Below are 18,620 nucleotides of genomic sequence, written 5' to 3' on the forward strand. Positions count from 1 at the left end.
GTCATTATGCCATGTAACAGTTGGCAAGATGATACTCTATCCAAAGCTAGGTGGGATTAATGATGCGAGTGATAACCAGATTCTACTTGTAGGACCTACTCTTCACTCGGTCAGCGACTCACCACACCGGATGATGATTAATTTGAGAGAGAGAGAGAGAGAGAGAGAGAGAGAGAGAGAGGGAGGGGGAGGAACACAACACACTCGGAGAAGGGGCTTTTGGCCTTTTAGATTTAGATTAGGCTTTTTAGCTAGTTCAAAAGAAGAGAAAAAAGAAAAAAGAAAGAGAAAAAAGAGAGGGATTGCCATTCAGGTTCATGATTGCCACTCATTGGAATGTCATCATCACCATCAGCGGCACGCCTGGACTGATGATAGATATATACATGGCCGTTCAGCATATTCACGCTCCGACTCTCATGTACTTATTTCGACAATTAAAGAAGAATGTGTTGAATAATAAGAAAATAAGTTTTTGAGATTGGTTTGTATTCTTCTTCTTACTTATGATTAAAGTATCCTCTCCATATAAACATCGGAACAATTTATTATTTTTATCATCCGTTAAAGATCACGTTTACAAAAAATTACTCAATTTGGAGAATCTTTAGCCATTGATATTCATCAAATAAATGGTCGTTTCATCATGAGGATGATCCTTGTTATCAAAACCGTCGTTTGGTTTTACATGCATTGATGGCTAAACGATTTTCAAATTGAATGATTTTTTGCATATATAATCTTTAGATGATGATAAAGAGAATAAACGGATCCGATTATGATGTTAATTTGTATGGTAAAAATACATTAATTATAAGTAGTGAAACAAGTAGGTTCCCCAACACAAGTTTCATAAATTATGCGAGTGTATGTTATTTTATTAGGGAATGGTATCCAGGTTACTTGTCTAACCAAAGATTGTTTTTAGGTGTAACAAGTATTTCATTAATTGAATAAGACGAAGAACTCATTCCTTAGGAATACCATTTCATGATTATAAACGTAGCAGAAATACAATACCAAACCTATCCATATAACCACATCTAATCAAATAGAAAGATAATGCTCACTAGGACACAATTTTGCATCACTTTGTAATGAACTTGCAAAAGATGACGCTCATTTGGCAAAGAAGCCCTGCTATGAGATATCACGAAGATGTCCTCATAGTCCTTTGTCAAGCAACAAACAACTAAACTCTTCAAAGGTATGATTCCTCAATCACAGAAGACCCACACCTGACCACCAGGAAAGATAAGCACACAAGGCTTAAGCCCTACAAGCCGGACCTAACACCGTCAAGACACAAGAGGTAAACATTGTACCATCACTTGAAGACTTTGCAACGACAAGAAAACATGATTGTGAATCCCTTGAACCACTACAACTACCCAACAAAGGAAAGACCGAATCACTCTTTGCTGAGCTTGCAATCGTCGGCAACAATTCTTGCCCTAATTCACCTCAAACAAACGTCGAGCTTCCTCTGCATAATCCTTGCCAAGCACACAAAACACAACATCATCATCTCAAATTTGGTCAACAATTATCGCTTTAAGATCTGTGGTTGAGCGGTAAATCATAACTGCTACAAAAGCTCTCCTCCTAAAAAAGAGAGTGACCACAACTTACTTTTGGGGTCTCATCGGTCATCACATACAATTTGATCCTACAACTGGAATGGCAACCTTAACTCCCACGTGATTTCTTCCGATCTTATTGGTCTCTTGGCAAAGTTAACAGCTTTCTGTTTTTATGTTTGTAATTTTTCTCATGCATGTTATTCTAACATTTTCTCTATCGTTCTAATTTTATGAGATATCTCCGAACTCCGAAGAGACTTGTATTTTTAATCTGCCCTTTGCATTATTTAACACTTAATTATTATCTTGCAAAGTCTTACGTACTTTTAAATTTATTCGTCCATCTGCATACTTATTATCTTGTTTTGTTCGGTCCTTCCAAAACCAAACGTAGCTGTCCCATATAGATTTGCAATATGCACAACAACACAAGCTGCCATGTATATAGCTGTAGTCTTATCTTCTATAAATGATGCATGCATGGATCCAAGTACTTGGATGGGACTTGTAGATCTCCAGCCGTGAAAATGATAACGCCAGAATGAGATTCCAACTCATTCACATGATAAAGCAATAAAATGTGAGCTATGTTTACACTTTGAAATGTGAAAGACGTACTTTAATTTCATCAGTGTCACGCCTTGAAAACCCGTCACGAGACAGCGGCACGTAGAATCTCAAGAATATAATGCTCAATTGTCAAAGCGTTCTATTTCCAAGTACCTTCAAGATATGTTGAGCCTTTTTTAAGTAAGTGAAAACGGATGAATCAGAGGTTATAATAACAACGAAAATTAAAAATATTTGAAATATTTTACAATCGCCAACCGAAGGTTACAATAGTATAGTAGTTCTATGTAACCATAATTAAGATAAATACAGAGGAGCTGAAAAATATTTTTCCAAAATTCTTATAATAATTTCTTTGGGTCTCATAATCAATGTTTAGAAAACTTTCACTACTAGAAAATATTCCTATAACAATTTGCGATTGGATTGTTGAAACATGTAGACAACATGAACTAGAAAAGTGAGCAACAACTACTCCCATATAGTAGCTATTTGGCTTCTGATGTTGGAGTAACAATGATGTTATCAATGTGAAAATGATGGAAAAAGATTAATATATATATATATATATATATATATATTTAATACATTAGTCATTGCAGATAACGAAATTTCAGTGAAATAAATGTTCATCAATGCATTAAAGTTTCGACGTGTCAGGATATATGTGGCATGTGCCACATTCACACAAATTGTACACATAGCATGTGATTCAACAAAATCAAACGAGTCATCCAGAAGGACGCGTGTCAACACTTGGCGGAATGAATGATTTGATTTTAATTTAATTTAATTAAATACTGATTGATGGAGTCAAATCACGAATCGACCCACAAATCGAGTTATGGTTCTTTCCTCAATTAACAAAGCCACAAATCAAGGCCAAATCCATCTGTAGTCAAGGCTCGGAGAGTTTATAAATAGGAGGCTCCAAGACAAAGGAAAGATTGATAAATCATTTCACGCCCAGGTAGTGAAACTTTGAAACTCTAAAGCTCTCAAACATCCAAATTCCTCAAATTCCCAAATACACAGAAGAATTCAAAAAGCCCTCTACATTCTTTGCCAAAACCATTGAAGAATCATCAAGCATCACTACACATGCCGGTTCTTCCCTCGCCACTAGCCAATTCCTTGCGACATCCGTTCATCCAAGATCAAGTCATCGCGACCCTTGGATTAACAACACTACATGTTTGGAGATTGAATCAGAGGATTCAAACTGTAAAGAGATTGTAACCCTAAACTCGTTTATACAACTATTCTTTGTACATGTGTTCTTGTCTCATTTGTCGCAGGAAATTCGTGTTTACAGTCACTATTCTGGTATAGCTATTACTTACTTTTTAGATTTTTGTCAAATTTTTTTAGTTGACAACATCATTATTATTGCAACAACAATAACCAAATAACTATGGAAATTGAAGGGAATTCTAAGGTGCAAATATAGATTATTATTCGAGATTGGAAATTGAAGGCTCCAGTGTTGACTCTTCGACTACAACTCTCAAGATTGGAAATTGAAGGTTATTCCAACGTGCTAATATAGATTATTAATCGAGACATTCAATTACAATGGAATATCAGATCTCTATTGTTGAAGATATTTGGCATTCGTTGGAGCAAGATATCACAGTTTTCAGTTACACGTATTTTTATCACCCGTTAAAGATCATGTACACGAAAAATTACTCAATTTGGATAATTTTTAGCCATTCATATGCTTCAAATAAATGGACATTTCATCATGGGGATGATACTTGTTATCAAAACCTTTTGGTTTTACATGCATTGATGGCTAAACAATCTCCGAATTGAATGATTTTTTACATATATAATCTTTAGATGATGTAAAGAGAATAAACGGATCCGATCATGATGTTTGTATGGTTAAGATACACTAAATATTAGTGGTGTAACAAGTAGGTTCCCCAACACAAGTTTCATAATCCAGGTTACTTATCTAATTTTTTTTTTTTTTAGCGTAACAAGTATTTTGTTAAGCGAATAAGATGAAGAACTCATCCATTGGGAATACAATTTCATGATTATAAACGTAACAGAAATACAATACAAAATGTATCCATATAACCACATCTAACCAAACGGAAAGAAAATGATCACAAGGACAAAACCTTCCATCATCTTTTGATGAACTTGGAAAAGATGACGCTCATTCGACAAGCTATGAGACATCACGAAGATGTCCTCATAGTCCTTTGTTAGGAAGCAAACAACTAAACCACAACAAAAGAAAAGGATAAACACAAAATAAACTCTTTAGAGCTACAATTCCTCAATCACGGAAGACACCCACACCTAACCACCAGGAAAGATAAGCTCACAAGGCCTAAACCCTACGAGCTAGACCTAACACCGTCAAGACACATGAGGTAAACATCGTACCATCACTTGAAGACTTTGCAACAACAAGAAAACATGATTATGAATCCCTTGAACCACTATAACTACCCAACAAAGAAAAGACTAAATCACTCTTTGAAGAGCTTGCAATCGTCGGCAAAAATTCCTGCCATGAGTCATCTCAACCAAAAGACGAGCTTTCTCCACATAATCCTTGCCAAGCACACAAACCCCAACATCACCACCTTAAATTTGAACAACAATTATCACTTTAAGATCCATGGTTGAGTGGTAAATCATAACTGCTACAAAAACTCTCCTCCTAAAAAGAGAGTGACCACAACCACAATCACAACTTACTTTTTGGGTCTCATCAGTCATCACATACAATTTGATCCTACAACTGGATTGGCAATCTTAACTCCCATTTGATTTCTCCAGATCTTATTGGGTCTCTCAGCAAAGTTAACCAGCTTTCTGTTTTTGTGTTTGTAATTTTTCTCAATTCATGCACGTTATGAATTCTAACCTTTTCTCTATCGTTCTAATTTTGTGAGATATCTCCGAACAACGAAAAGACTTGTAGTTTTAATCTGTCCTTTGTATTATTTAACACTTAATTATTGTCTTGCATTGTCTTACATAGTTTTGAACTTATTCTTCTATCTGCATATTATATATCTTATTTTGTTTGGTCCTTCCAAAACCAAACGTAGGTGTCCCATATAGATTTGCAATCTGCACAACACAAGCTGCCATATATAGCTGTAGTCTTCTCTTCTATACATGATGCATGCATGGATCCAAGTACAGGGATGGGAGTCATGGGACTTGTACATCTCCTTCCGTGACAGTGATAATGTCAGAATGAGATTCCAACGCATTCACATGATAAAGTAATAAAATGTGAGCTTATGTTTACACTTTCAAATGTGAAAGTAAGAATTTAATTTCGTCAGTGTCACACCCCGAAAATTTGTCACAAGACAACGGCACATAGAATTCCAAGAATGTATCGCTCAATCGTCAGAGCGTTCTATTCCCAAGTATCTTCAAGATACATTGATCATTTTTTAAATAAGTAAAAACTGGTGGATCAGACGTTATAGTAACAACAGAAATTAAAAATATTTGAAATATTTTACAATCGCCAACCGAAGGTTACAATAGTATGGTAGTTCTATGTAACCATAAATATAAATATTGAGGAGTTGAACATATTTTTCCAAAATTCTTCGTCTTTGATAATAAATTCTTTGGGTCTCACAATCAATGCCTAGAAAACTTTCCCTACAAGAAAATATACCTATATCAATTTTAGATTGGCGTGTTGAAACATGTAGACAACGTGAACTAGAAAAGTGAGCAACAACTACCCCATATAGTAGCTATTTGGTTGCTGTTGCTGGAGTAACAATGATGTTATCAATGTGAAAATGGTGGAAAAAGGTTAAAAAAAAATATATGTGTATATATATTTATATATTAATGCATTAGTCACCATTGTGGTATGGCTATTACTTTTTGAATTTTTGTCACATTTTTGTCATTGACAACATAATTGTTACTGCAACAATAACAACCAAATAATTATGGAAATTGAAGGTAATGCTAAGGTGCTAATATAGATTATTAATAGAGATCGGAAACTGAAGGCTCAAGTGTTGACTACAACTCTCCAGATTGGAAATTGAAGGTGATTCTAAAGTGCTAATATAGATTATTAATGGAGACATTCAATTACCATGAAATATCAGTTCTGTTGTTCAAGATATTTGGCATAAGTTGGAGCGGATCTCACAGTTTTCAGTTAAACATATTTTTCGTGCTGTCTAGCAAATTTAGGACATGCTTTATGACCATTTATGTGTTTGGTTTGGAAAATCTTCTAGTTTAGTATTACTAGGTTAAAATCTGACTTGTATGGGTAAGGATTTATAGAGGATCCTTGTTGTAATTTATTTCGGCTTTCAAAAATGATGTTGCGGTATTGATGTTAAAAAACCGTTCCATATAAATTTATCTCTTCGGGTTGAGTTGTAAGAATTTGTGTGGTCGTTAGCTTTTAAAAGTGAAGCAAAATAATGAAGATTACGTCAAATTTCAACATAAGCCATAAAACACCAATTTGACTTTTACATATGTTTGGGCTTCATTTTGTAATTAGCCCAATAAGAGAGAAAATAGGGCTTGGTGGGTTGCGTTGAACATTCCATTTAATTACTCAAACCCCAAATCGTTTTAAGGCCCAGTGGGTCAAAGGGGCAGAAATGTTTATGCAGATCAACCAACTTGACGGATTAAAATTTACTTTCTCAATAGGAAACAGTTGTGCCCTGTACCACTGGAAATATATGGAAGTAATTTTTCTGAGAAATTTTACGGTTCGTGATTTCTAATTTTCAAGAGGACATTACGACGCAGGCTAGTAAAAACATGAGCGGAGATTGCGAAATAACATAAGGTGTCAAATTTCAATTAAAAAAAACGTCCAAGGAACAAGGGAAGCATCGAGAAGAGTTCAAGACCAACCTAAGGTTCAGAAATTAATTAAACATGTAACCAATACTAAGAATGATGCATGATATGAACATATAATGCAAATACCTTCCACCTAAATTGAGATTCTAAATTATTCAGTTGTTATTCCATAGGACTATTAGTATCATAAAATTTATCAGTTCATATCAACGAAATGATGAAGCTTTAGACTATCAAATTCAAGGGCATAATAGCTTGAATCATTTTTATGCACGGTTGCTCCTTGTACAACGAAATGATGGAGAGTTATAGGAATTATTTGGGTTTCACTCTTCCATGTGGCACATGTTAGGTACTCAAGCCCAAGGAAGAGCCCAACCCAAAAAACTAGTCCAATAGGTGGAAGGACCCCAAAGACTTAAGAACCCTTACACCCCCATAAGTGTAGTCGATGTGGGATCATAATATTATACCACCCTTCGGAAGCCGATGCCCACGGTGACCCTTACTCTGGTGGCTTTCACTCTTAACAGCGGCGCACCCTTTGGTCGTCCCGTTAAGGTAGCCCTTTCCAGGTAGCCCCCTCAGTCACGTCAGGAACCTAGGCTCTGATACCAATGTTAGGACCTGCTCTACATCTTCCACAATTGTAGAGAGAGAGAGCAACAGAAGAACAATCAAACAATACAATTTTTCTTCTCTTACAATGTACTATTTGTACTAATACTCAACTCTAACTGTCACCACAAGTTGATGCCATCTGGCATCCTAACAGCACAAGGGATGGCTGACTAATTAAAATCCTAACTCAGTTCAATTCAGATACAATTACGTAAACCAAGTAGGGTAGAACATTATTATTTGACTCTAACAAGTATAAGGTATAATTAAATTTGCATGTTTTTATGGAATTATATAACGTGTGAGCGCAATAGTAACTTAAAGTTTTGCATCCATCGACATTCGACAGCACACTTTAAACTAGTTATATATAATAAAACATCAACACGTGAAATACAAAGTAGATAAGTACAATACAAGGAGAAAAAACACCTCAATTCAAAACATGTTACAATGCTACAAATCTTGATTAATTAGTACGGACGATGTTGAGAACTAGCTCTAACACCGCCGTTCTTTTGGTGATATGGAGACCTGTTACTACTATGATGGTTATGTGCTGAAGAATATGGTTCCTGATCATGTCGTCTCCCATTGGATTTTGTACATTTTGGTTTCTTCTTAATGTCGTTAATCTTCTCCAGAACTGTCAAAACCTCTTCCATGGAAGGTCTGCTTTTAGGATCAGGTTCTAGGCATTTGAGAATAAGCTCAGCCGCTTGGAAGGCACCTTTTAACGAGTATTCCTCTCCAAGCCCTGGGTCCATTATCTTCTTCAGCCACTTTTTCTTGTGAAGCGACGGCCTCGCCAAGTCTACCAAACTGTACTCGCAAGATGGCCGATTACTGTCAACTGCCGGTAATCCCGTTAGCATCTCCAACAATACGACACCGAAACCATACACGTCGCTCTTTACGTACAAGTGCCCTGCAGTTGAACATGCATGTTAAGTGTTTGGAAAATGTTCATTTGCTCAACTACTTAACATGTATAATTTATTTTTTTAAACATAAATAAATATATAAAGGCATATAAAGAACCAATTGCAGGATATTTGCCACAGGCTTTCTCATCGTCTTATATTTTAAAGCATGTTGAAGTCGCATGATCTATTGAAAATGAAATATTATGTGCTCTAAATCTAATCCTCCTTGTTTTAAAATATATAGTAGAATTCAGTATATAAATGAAATACATTACATCTGTTGATTTAAATATTTTGAAATTTAATCACTTTTATATACTTTTATTGAGGAAATTGTCACAGTGGGTCGATAGTATGATAAATAAATAAATAACTATATATATATATATATATAGCAGTCAAGTCAAGTCACCTACACGTACGTTAAGTATTGTTAATAGCTTACTGGTATACGGTATACCCTATACGTACGATAAGCTGATACTAGCTTAAAAAATCATTTAGCAGTCAAGTCACCCAATGCAATATTTTTCTTGGCCGTAAGTTAATATATTATTATAGTTTCTGTGGAAATCGTGTATCTCTGACTATTGAGAAAAGTAAGTTTTTTGATCATTGACTCAAATCTCGTCGAACCCCACCAAATGGACATGGGAGGATCCATGTATGTTAATTTACCAAATTCATGTATTTGAATTATTAAAATTTAATTTAACGGTTAAAATTGTTATAATTTTTAAAATAAATTTCTATTTATAATCGTTGAATCAAATTTCAATAATTTAGATACATCAATTTGGTAAATTAAGATACATAAATCCGAAGAGGACCCATGTCCCCACCATATGCAATGTAGAGTTTCTCTCCTTTTTCCACTTGATCAAAAAATTCAAAAGAATAAATATTAGGAAGACGACATAAAGTTTTCCAAAATGAAAGTCACTACTTAAAAAGGACCTCCCTCCAATAGAAATAGGCAGCGTAAAAGCTGGGTCTACTGACAAAAGAGTGATTTGAATATATGAAATAAGACACTTTTAGATTCAAGTTCAAAAGTATAGATTATTTTTTGGGATGAATCCAGTTATTTAATTATATATTTTTATACTAATTTTGTCTTCTTAAATAAAGATATCTCAATTCATTAACTTTTGTGATAAAGTTAGATTATAAAAAGAAAAAGTATGTAATACAATTAACCTGTGTTATAAGTAGACAATGAACAAAAACCTATGATATATGTAGATGAACAATGACACATATATTATACCTATAAGCATATGAAACCTAGCTAAAAGATACAAAAACGTTTATATACCTTCAAGCAAAACATATTATTCAGTGATACATTGTTGATGTAAAAAAGAATCTTTCACATAGATAGATAAATAAAATTAACCTGTGATAAAAGTAGATTATAAAAATTAAAAATAAAATCTATAAATGGGGTTTAGAGTAGAAAGAAGAAGAACAAGAAAAAAAGAAGAAGAAATAATTAAAGAGATAATTAGGAAGAAATTAATTTTTATAGTAAATCTTATCAATAAATAAATAACTAGTGATAACAAAAAAATCCTAAATTTAAAGGATTGGACTTATTCTAATAAAATGGATTATTCCTAATATTGGTTAAAACAAATTGGACTTAATTGATCAAACAATGGATAATCTAACTTAATCGATTAGTTTTTGGTCGAGTGTTATTTTCTTTCCAAAGTTTGAAAAGTTCCTAAGTTAAAATTTGTTGGAGTTAGGCTAGAGTTCATATAATTAAACGCCAAATAAAAACAATGCTCAGTGATAATAAAGAAACAGTTGTATGATTGAGCTAGTTTATATACATTTTCATGTGAATATATCTAAATAAGGAGATTACATCCGACTATTGAATACATAATTGTATTAAATACTTGTAATTATTGGAAGAGTTTGGCTAAGCCACATAATGAGCAGCATAATTTGGTATCTAATTCATCATCCACGTGATTTGAACTTAAGACGTCTCATTTTTAAGTGAAGAGGAATACCACCAAACCATAGTACTGAGTGACATTATTATTCTTGATAATGATATAAAACTGGATTCACGTTGGCTTAATGGTAAGGAAGGCAAGTAGGGCAGATCAATGAAGACAGGACACCAAAGACCAAACCATACAATATATATGGTTTCGAAACAGAGTGATATTCTCACTGTCTTGGGATTTGTTAATGGTTCAAAACTGTAGCCTTTTGTTTGTTTCCCATTTTTAGGTTTTTTTGTACTTGGCACAGGGGATCTGATTTTTGGAGTTTAGTGTTTTTGGGAATTCCATGGTGGGTAATACTTTTTCAGTAGTATTAGTTGATATCTCGTGCCAATTTGATTACATGCTATGGTGGATAAAGTGATTAATTAGTTGCGCTTTTCTTTTGTTTGATTGATATATGTAAAATTATGGACCGAAATTACAAGAAAAACTTTGGAGAAGCTAGTTCGGAATCTATAGATACTTCAACTAAAAATTTTGATTCCAAGGTGTAAAAATGCTGAATTCTCCATTGTATATATATATACACAATAATCCCTTACTAAACACCACCAAGTGGCTCAGGGCCAGTTTAGTGTTGATGTACGTTTGTATAGAAACTACTTAGTGTTTTAAAAATAATCAAATGTAAAGAGAAGCCGTTAAATGTTTGGTCATAAATTTTATAAATTAAGATAACATATGGTAGTTATAATTTATGGTGAAGGATTTTGTAGTAATGTCCAAATAAGATACCACAATAAAAAAGTTGAAGTTTACATAATAGATTATTAATTTTTGAACAGACGATATTATTTAGACTAAGACAGTTGGAGTTGGCTAAGCCTTACAATTTTCTTATAAGAAAAATGTTAGAATTTAAACTAAAGCCTCACTATCTTCTTTGAGGAAAAGTTCTAACGAAATGAGAGTTATTAATTGCACTTTATAAAAAGTTATCATGCACTTCCTTGTAAAATACCCCAAAAAAAAAAAAAAATCAATGAAGAGGAGTGCAAAATGATATTTTTAGCGTCACAAAAAATATATTTATCTTGAAAATTGTATTACCAGTTGCGACATACTCTGGAGCTGCATATCCGTGAGTTCCAATAATACGCGTGGTTACATGGGAGTTTCCATTCATCGGCCCTGTCTTCACCAGCCCAAAATCTGAAAGTTTTGCGTTGTAGGCCTAGATAACAAAATTACCACCAAGAATAAAAGTCAATAAACGAAGGAAAAAAAAATGTCAATTTAGAAATTGGTGTTTCATTTTCTTCTACTTTGTTGTTTGGTAAATGACAAGGAAAAAAAAAAAACGAAGAAAGAAGAACGTACAGGATCGAGCAAAATATTGGAGGCCTTAAAGTCACGGTAGATGACTTTTTCTGAGGTGTGCAAAAAGACAAGGCCTCGCGCAGCTCCAATTGCTATCTTTAGTCTTATTTCCCATGGAAGTGGTTGTTGACCTTCTGTAGAATTATCATGATCTCTTGTTAATCATATATATTTACTGCCTACTTTTTGACTGAAGTGTAGTAGACCAAAACAGACATGCATGCAATATTGCATTACAACTAATCAACGTGAAACATGCGTGTATCCCAGTGTTTAAAATATCGATATCGATGAAAATATCGATATGTAAATTTGTGAAAATATCGACGGACATATCGTATATTGATATCGGTTATTTTCGATGGAAATGACGAAAATTTAAATTGAAACTTTAGGGATTGTCAAACATTGATTTGGACAAAATATAAGAGTACCCGATATTTAACAAATGTGTTAGAAATATCAACAATATTTGTCGATTTTAGCATGAACTTAAAAGTTTATCCGATACGAGATGAAGCCCCATTTCCAAATCTTTCTTTGATTTTTTTTTTTTTTTGGATATTTACAAAGAAATATTGATTGTATCAAAGAAGTTTTAAACATTGGTGTATCCTTGTTTATATATGTTAATCTTACTTCTGAAAAGGTGGCCTTCCAAGCTGCCTTTCGGCATATATTCGTAGACAAGAAGGAATTGGCTTTCTTCACAGCAATGTCCCAGCAGCCTCACAAGGTTTGGATGATGACACTTCCCCAAAAAATTAACCTCCGCCTGCATATATACCAACCCAACTATTTAATATCATATATGGAAAGAATTATCTATTTATTAATTAGTCACTGCTAATAATTTATTTTCATGCAAATGCAAATATGTTTTGTGTTTATAAATGGAAGACGACTAAAGCTAATCATGATTCATCAGCCGCTAGTACGTAGTACTGCTACCTTAACAACTAAAGCCTGCAATCATGGAAGTCGTACTGTTCGATCCACTAGTTTATATACATTAGGGTTTTTTAGGTTTATTGGAAGGGTAATGTTATGACGATTAAATTTGGAGACTAAGTTTTGAAAATTAAAAGACATGAAAGTTGATGATTTGTTGATTACTTAAACGTTGATAAACATGCTTATTCATATTAGTGACACATCATTTAGTTTGAAAATTTAATCTCTCTAACATTACTCTTATTGGAATCACCTTTTATGTGTTAGTGAGGGATTGATAAACATTTTATTTTTTAATTTTGTTTTCACTTTTTTATTTTATTTAGTATAGTTGTTTTTAACGGAAAACTGAAAGCTTTGTGAGTTTCAAATTTTGGTTTGATTTTAATTTTTATATTCATTTTTTTAACTAAAAACTAAAAACAATTAGGAAACAAGTTTTTAAAAATTTAACTATTAGTTGCAACGACATCTTGTGCCCAATAATTCAGGCCATGTCTAACATGAGGAGAAACATTTTACTCAAATGTAGGGTGCCTTATGCTTAATTAAGCCATACTAATTAATAATACTAGGCATATAATCATGTCAAGTTATATATACTAATATCATGCAAATTAATTTTACTTGGCCGGCAAAAGTAATTAAGCCTTTACCTAGTAGCCAAAAATATTGTGCGTATAAATATGTGCATTATATTACTAATCTATCGGCAAACCCTAGCTAATTAAATAAAAAAGAATGACTTGCCTGCCATTCTTGGTGACCTTGATAGCTGTCTTCGCTGGACTTCTTGACTGCGACGGCCAAGCCAACGCCGACCTTAGACGGGGCATATGTGACGGGATCGACCCAGCCCTTGAAAACCCTTCCGAAACCTCCCTCACCTAGTATTGTATCTGGTCGAAAATCTCGAGTACACTTCTTCAGATCTGCTAACGTGAACTCTTTCAACTTTGGTATACATTCAATTGGAGCAGCTGTTGCTGCCGCAGCAGGAGGAAGAGGAAGAGCCACACCTCCAGCTGCTTCGGTATAATTCTTTCTGCTGCTGCTTTTGCTTAATATCACTTGTGCCTTGCTATCCCTTCTCTCCGTTGTTCCACCAGTACTTCTTTTGCCACTAATATTCCTGGGAACTTTTTTGGTGCTGACACCTTTTCCTACGAATCCATTGTTCTTGTTAATGTATCTCGATGCTACTGCCAATATATATAAATATTTTCATAAACTTGCATGTGATTAAATCCTCTTAAATAAATTCGCATTAATGAACACTTAAAAGTTGAAAACCAAACAACTTTCACGGCAAAGAGAGGACGCAAGAAAATTGAAGTTTTCATGGCAACCAAACAGAAAATAAAGGAAAGAAGCAATTGAAGAATACTTTGGAGGGGAATATTTGTAGTAACTATGCATATAATATACACACACACACACACACACATATATATACCTAGGGTAGCCGGTTTGGTTGTAGATGCTGAACTATGATTGACAGGAGCTCCAAAACAGATTCCCATGGCAAGCAAGCAACCGATCGATGATCACTTAATTTGATCCAGATATATAGTGATGTGGTCTTCCGGTGTCTGTCTCCAAGTTCCAGGAAAGAGTGGAAGAAGCAACATAGAAATAGCCAAGCAAGAAAAAAGTAGCCACCTATAGAGCTCGATATGTACGTAATAAGTGTGTATTTGAGACTTTTGCCTTTGGACTTTTTCACAAACACTGAGACAGAGACATAGGCTTCAATATATATATTTTTTAAATAGAACGATATTATTCACAGTGTTATGTCGCTTTTTCATATTATTCCCGCATCTTAGTCAATATGTACTCTTTCTTGCCCAATATTTGTGCTAGTATTGAGGGACAGAAGCTAGTATATAGGATGGTGTTATTCACGCACTCATTTTTACTTTTTACATAATCTTTTCAATTTCTGGTCTTTGAATTGAATAAATTGAAGAAGATTAATAGACACAAATTAATAAGGATATGTGAGACGTAAAAATAGATGTGTGAATAACATTATCTCATATATATTAAAAAAATGGGAATAAAAGCTCAGGCTATTAGAGGATTAGGACAAAATGATAAAAAAGTGGAATTTTACGAGGCAGGTCAATGGCAGAGTCACGCAGACCAATCCCCACTTTGGGCGGCAGCTGCAAGAATCATGCAAAGATAGCTGCGACTTTTATCGACGAGAGGAATGGCGATTCGGACGACTCTGGCGACAAGAATCGAAGTACGACGATTATCTTGAGGACAAGCGTTGCCGATTCTCAGCAGTGGGCAGTAAAGATGAAGATGCCAAGTCATGACAGTTTAGTTAGCATAATCAGTCGATCATTTAGTTACATGTGTATGTAATTAGTTAGTTTGTTATAGTAGGTATGTAAATAGGTTTGGCTATATATACCAAAACAATGAAAAGAGGAATATTCAGAGACACAATATTCTTTGGTTTCTTTTAGGCAGGCCTCCAGCCCCGTGTTCTTGCAGCTCGCGTTGGCCATGGTCTGCAAAAGGGACTCTTTTGAGAACCCAGAGAAACATAGAATTGCGAATGAGTGATTCTCTTAATGTCACTACAAAATTAAGAAGAAGTAGAGGCGTTACGTTAATAGTTGCATCCATTAGATAATCTTAGGGGCAAAAAATGAAAACTCTGCATCTAATAGTAAGGAGGGATAGATGACGTAATTGCATCCGTCTCTAATACTCTCATTGCCACATAAGCATGTTTATTGTTGAAAAAACAATAGGTTCAGATAATCAAACTATTAGGGGCATTATACTATTTATTCTCCATATCTGTGTAAACCTTGGTTAATTTTCATAGTCAAATGTCGGTTTGGTTTTCAAATCCTGAATTATGTTATATCATCAATATTTATTTTAATTCATTAATTAATTAAGTGAATGTATGTTCTTCCGCTTTAGTCTGCCATTAGAATTTGATTTAGGCCATGACCTGTAAACAAAGAAAAATGAATCTGTCGTATAAAGAAGAAAAAAAAATCACAAATTAACCAAAACAAAATCTATAGAAAAGTAACGATGAAGAAGATTTCTGAATACAAGAACAAGGGTTAAAAATTATAAGGCAATGACACCTTCAACATCCACCGCTTGAGCATTCAACCTTCAACAAGAACACAAATCAAATGTAAGTGAACTAAACCAAATTTACGTGAGAAAGATTTTTTAAAAAAAAAAAAAACCAATTTATAGTTACATGATTTACCCAAAAAATGTAACAGATTTATCAAATCCATAAGAAAAATTATACCGAAAAACACACCTTATCTAAAGAGGTAAATTCCTAAAGTTAGAGTAATGTTACACTTTTGCATTCCATTTAACATTTTCTGGAGACGTAAATAATGTGAGTTGTACTTCAATGGTAGAGATGTAAACTTACAATCTCATTTAGTTTTTTTTATTTTTTTTTATGGGGCCCCTAGAAGGGTCGTTGAGGGAGAGCAAAAAGTGCAGTCGCACAGAGAGCCCCAAATTTGAAGCCCACCCTCCCCCAAACACACACAAAAAAAAAAAAAAATTGTTACCATCTAATATTATGTAATAATGTTCTATATTTACAAAAAAAATGATTTTTTAGCACTTTAAAATCTCATTGTGCACCACTTATAAGAGTAATTTCTCCCCCACTCCCCCCCCCCTCTCTCTCTTCTAAATATAAAAATTTGGATACAATGAGATGAGATATTTTCTAGTAATAACACACTCAAAATGATTTTTTTTTCCAATTTTATTAGATAATAGTGTTATATGTTCAAGTGAACTTCAAAGTTAGAGTTTTGGTTGTTCAAGAATAAACAACTTTTGCTTATTCAGTGAATGTTATGTTTGTAACTCTTTTTACTTATAATTAATGACATTTGTAAACTTGCAATCAGTTAGTGCTAAAATTTATTTCGATTTAATTGATTGTTTTCTAGTATCAATATATTGTCATTTTTTTAGACTATCTTAAGGAGAGGCCCCTTTTCAAATTTCAAGCAGGGCCTCCGAAATTTCAGAGACGGCCCTGACGAGGCCCTCCTTCAAAAGACGTAAAAAAATATGCAAATTTGCATTTTAATTTACATTTTTCGATCAAGATGTCAATTTTACATCTTTTCATTGGAGGACTTTCCGGCCAACCAAAAATATAAAATGCTCATTTCAAAACATTTTACATCTTCAATTGGAGATGCCCTCATGAAGAAAGTTTATCTATTCCAATCCTCTCTAAAATAATAGTATTAATGTGACATCCCACATCGCCCAGGGGAGTGATCCTTATATGTATATTTTCATCCCTACCTAGCACGAGGCCTTTTGGGAGCTCACTGGCTTTGGGTTCTATGGGAACTCCAAAGTTAAGCGAGTAGCGCACGAGAGCACTCCCAGGATGGGTGACCCATTGGGAAGTTCTCGTATGAATTTCCAGAAACAAAACCGTGAGGGGGTAGTCGGGGCCCAAAGCGGACAATATTGTGCTACAGTGGAGTCGGGCCCGAGAAGTGGTCTTGCCCGGGCCGGGATGTGACAATTTGATATCAGAGCCTGGGCGAGACTACTTCCTGGGCCCGACTCCACCGTAGCACGATATTGTCCGCTTTGGGCACTGACTACCCCCTCACGGTTTTGTTTCTGGGAATCACACAAGAACTTCCCAACCCCCATCCTGGGAGTGCTCTCGTGCGTTACTCGCTTAACTTCGGAGTTCCCATGGAACCCAAAGCCAATGAGCTCCCAAAAGGCCTCGTGCTAGGTAGGGATGAGAATTTACATATAAGGATCACTCCCCTGGGTGATGTGGGATGTCATAATTAAAAGGGATGAGCTTTATTCATGTCTAATCATCTTCTAATCCCCTCCAGATAAAAAAGCATTCCCTCACCTTTCAATATGTGATAAAATTAAGAAATTATCCTTTCCGACCCAATCCTACATACTAAACAAAATCCAAGGCCATTTGTAAGAATTGCCAAATCCCTTTCAACATATTTTGGTCAGATTTGCATTTCGTCAGTGACAAATCCCACGTACATCAAGATGATGCTACTAGATTATGCCTCATTTACTAAATAGATTGGCCCAATATTTAGTAAATTCAATAAAACACCACAATTTGCATATGATCAATTCGAATTGGGCAGAATTCAAATTTTAGTAGAAAAGCGAATTCTCAATGACATAACAACAAAAAGGACATATATTCCATAATATTTGTCACCTTTTTTTTTTTCTTTTCCCGGCCAACATTCCAGTCTGAACGTATTACTGGACGATAGTAAAAAGTAGCAGCCAAATGGCGTTGGACTGAAGCGTGGATAAATAAATTAATAAGCTAATTGAAAGTAGCAGCAAGTACTGTTTGTCTTCTCGACATGTAAACAAAATATAAAACTGCATTTTATCTTCCAGAAGAAAATTATAGCCAACCTTAAAAATGGAAAGGGATTCGGATTCCTTTCCACCTAATCTATCAAGTTTGAGATCCGGACCGTTGAAATTTGATCCAACGGTTACAAATAGGAGGTCCTTTTAAAAGTTATAATAACTGTAGTCATTGGATCAAATTTCAACGGTCCGAATCCCGAACTTGATGAATTAGGTGAAAAGGGAGCCCGAAAATGATCCCTTTCCCTTAAAATAGACACGATAAAGAAACAAAAATGCAATCTATGTTATTTCTTTCTGTGACTAATGACTATCTATTTTTTTTTATTTTTTATTTTTTTATATAGCGT

The 18,620-nt window shown here is 34.4% G+C and overlaps 1 protein-coding gene across 4 annotated transcripts; it reads right to left on the reverse strand.

Moving 5' to 3' along the window:
* Positions 1–7,967: 7,967 nt before the first annotated feature.
* Positions 7,968–14,503, reverse strand: LOC103955586 (probable serine/threonine-protein kinase PIX13). Of its 4 annotated transcripts, none has more exons than XM_048574877.1 (6): positions 14,306–14,503; positions 13,600–14,006; positions 12,535–12,670; positions 11,896–12,029; positions 11,626–11,749; positions 7,968–8,547 (listed from the first exon to the last, which is right to left on the reverse strand). In XM_048574877.1, the coding sequence occupies exons 1-6, from the start codon at positions 14,370–14,372 to the stop codon at positions 8,093–8,095; spliced, it is 1,323 nt and encodes a 440-aa protein (XP_048430834.1). In that variant the 5' UTR covers positions 14,373–14,503; the 3' UTR covers positions 7,968–8,092. The 4 variants fall into 4 exon arrangements, with proteins under 4 accessions (XP_048430834.1, XP_048430832.1, XP_048430831.1 ...); XM_048574875.1 differs by having other exon boundaries at positions 13,600–14,048; XM_048574874.1 differs by having other exon boundaries at positions 13,600–14,051.
* Between the last annotated feature and the right edge of the window lie 4,117 nt (positions 14,504–18,620).

Source organism: the organism of the source record quoted next, unplaced genomic scaffold (assembly GCF_019419815.1).
Source record: "Pyrus x bretschneideri cultivar Hongxiangsu unplaced genomic scaffold, Pyrus_bretschneideri_v1 Contig76, whole genome shotgun sequence".
Lineage (NCBI taxonomy): Eukaryota > Viridiplantae > Streptophyta > Magnoliopsida > Rosales > Rosaceae > Pyrus > Pyrus x bretschneideri.